We start from the raw sequence: 2,429 nt of genomic DNA on the forward strand, positions 1-2,429 counted from the left end.
TGAGTGTGACAGATCGTACCACTAATGATCAATTAATCTGTTTTTATTTCTTCTAGCCACAGATGATAAGAAAAGCGGGTTATCCCGCGGAGACTCACGTTATACAGACGGAGGATGGTTATCTCTTAACACTTCATCGTATCCCAGGTAACAAGGATCAACCACCCGTGTTGTTGCAGCATTGTTTGTTGTGCAGCTCCGCTGCCTGGATCATTGCCGGCAAGGATAAAGGACTTGGTAACAGCTTAATCAATTTTAAAAAATCGTCGATTATTCTTTTTATCGATAAACCTAAATTCTAACGAAAATATTATCGTAAATAAAATTGATTGTCAATTCGATGATGATGTTACAAGCATCTTAACTGCAGTAAAGAACTTATTGCGAAAAATATTACTTCAGCCAGGATTCGAATCAGGAACCTCCCGATTCTATCAAAGCTAGAGAGGTGTTTTACTTAATTGCTTACTTAGTATATCAAATAAATTTTGACTCTTTCTCCCCTTATTATATTTGTTGTATACTTCAAACAATATTTTCCTTTTTATGCTAGCTTTCATATTGGCCGATCAAGGATACGACGTTTGGCTAGGCAATTTTCGTGGAAATGTCTATTCGAGGGCGCATGTTTCCTTATCTCCATCGGATTCAAAGTTTTGGAACTTCAGGTATTTATATCTGATATAAATTGATATAATAACAGTGCGATAAAAGTGACATAGTTTTAACAATAATACATATGATTTAATTTGTAGTAAAAAAATAAAAACAGTTGATTAATTTCATACTATTATAGAAGTACACTTCGTTGTATGTATTTTGTGATGTATATTGATCGAAATTTTCGTCAGCTTTCACGAAATGGGCATTTACGATTTACCCGCGACGATCTCGTATATCACGAATACGACATCGCAACCATTGTATACGTACGTTGGTCATTCGCTGGGTACGGCTGCGTCTTACGTGATGGCAGCGGAACGTCCGGATATTGCTCAAATGGTGCGAACAATAATTAGTTTCGCGCCTTCAGCTTTTCTGAAAAATGCAAAAAGTCCAATACGATTAATCGCTCCTTTTGCGAACGAGATTCAGGTAATATACCGTTGGGAACTAAGTTAATTATTATTATATAGCGATCTAATAATTTAAAACATTCAATAGTCAAATGACTATACATCAGTGTTAATTTACGTTGTCTTATAATTTCATGCTGTATACAAAATGTTATACTTTATGCATATTATTTTTCAAACATTGCTTGTCTTTTGAGTGAGTCTTTATCTTACAATTAGTGAAAATGTTAAGGCATCAATAATCCGTAAGTTACAAATGAATGAAAAACTTTAAGAGAGAAGAGCTAATAAAACTACATTTTTTTCAGTTATTTGGATTGGAATTTACTTTAAAAATTTAATGTTTGTATGTTTCGAAGATGATGTTAAATATCAAAAAACTGTATGTTTTAAAGATGATGTTAAATATTAGAAAGCTTTGCTTAAAAAATTAATATGCAATGCAGTGAGATACTCTATATATGTATTTTATTTATGTAAATAGAATGAAAATTTGTAGCTCACGATTAAACAGAAAAAATCAATTTTCTGTGCAAGTATAAAGTACGGAAGCGGCTTTGTATAAAATTCAGTTTTAGAGAAATTGACTTTAAAAATGAGAAAGTTATCTTCTTCCTCTTTTCATATATTAGATATATATATATACCTATATATATATATATATATATATATCTTTGATTATTATAATTTTAATAAAACATTCTTAACAAATTAAGATTAAAATCAAAGGTCGTTTGTATAAAGCCAGTTAGAATCGTTCAAGAGTGTTTTACAAATATTTATTTATTTTCAAATAAACCATGAAATTACAAATAAATTATATCGCGATTAAGAGATCCGGTGATTATAGAAAACAGCGCACTTCTTCGGCCAGGACGAATTACTACCGCAGAATGATGCAATGGAATTCTTTGCGAAAATCGGCTGCACAACACTTCGCTTTAAGGAAAAGATCTGCGCCAATATAATATTTTTGTTTGTAGGATTCGACGAAGAACAATTCGACTACGTAAGCTTTTCACAAACCGTGATCAAAATGCAACTTTGATCAGCGATTCGAATCTCACGTTTCACACACGATCACACTTCAGATCGGATGTTATACTGCTTAATTCCTAGGATTTGTTACCTACGATTCTGAGTCACTTTCCGGCTGGCAGCTCGACCAAAACGCTAGTGCACTGGTTGCAGGAAAACCATTCGGGTAAATTTTGCCAATTCGATTACGGGCCCGAAAAGAATCAGCTAATCTACAATGCAACGGAACCGCCGGAATACAATTTAGCGAACATCAACGTGCCGATTGGGTTATTCTACGCCGATAACGATTGGTTGGCCGATAGTCGGGTAGGT

At 33.6% G+C, this 2,429-nt stretch overlaps 1 protein-coding gene across 1 annotated transcript in view; it reads left to right on the forward strand.

The window, feature by feature from the left end:
• The window catches only part of LOC105461335 (lipase 3-like), a gene marked incomplete at its 3' end in the record, with an annotated part of 14,333 nt that extends 11,910 nt beyond the window's left edge, over nt 1-2,423 (forward strand). Inside the window, exons 2-6 of the mRNA XM_011707832.1 lie at nt 57-237; nt 554-668; nt 852-1,095; nt 1,927-2,085; nt 2,196-2,423. Coding sequence (XP_011706134.1) covers nt 57-237; nt 554-668; nt 852-1,095; nt 1,927-2,085; nt 2,196-2,423 — 927 coding nt within the window. The remainder of the gene's footprint in view (nt 1-56; nt 238-553; nt 669-851; nt 1,096-1,926; nt 2,086-2,195) is intronic.
• Nucleotides 2,424-2,429: the final 6 nt, after the last annotated feature.

The sequence above is a fragment of the Wasmannia auropunctata genome, unplaced genomic scaffold, assembly GCF_000956235.1.
Source record: "Wasmannia auropunctata unplaced genomic scaffold, wasmannia.A_1.0 LD292802.1, whole genome shotgun sequence".
Classification (NCBI taxonomy): Eukaryota; Metazoa; Arthropoda; class Insecta; order Hymenoptera; family Formicidae; genus Wasmannia; species Wasmannia auropunctata.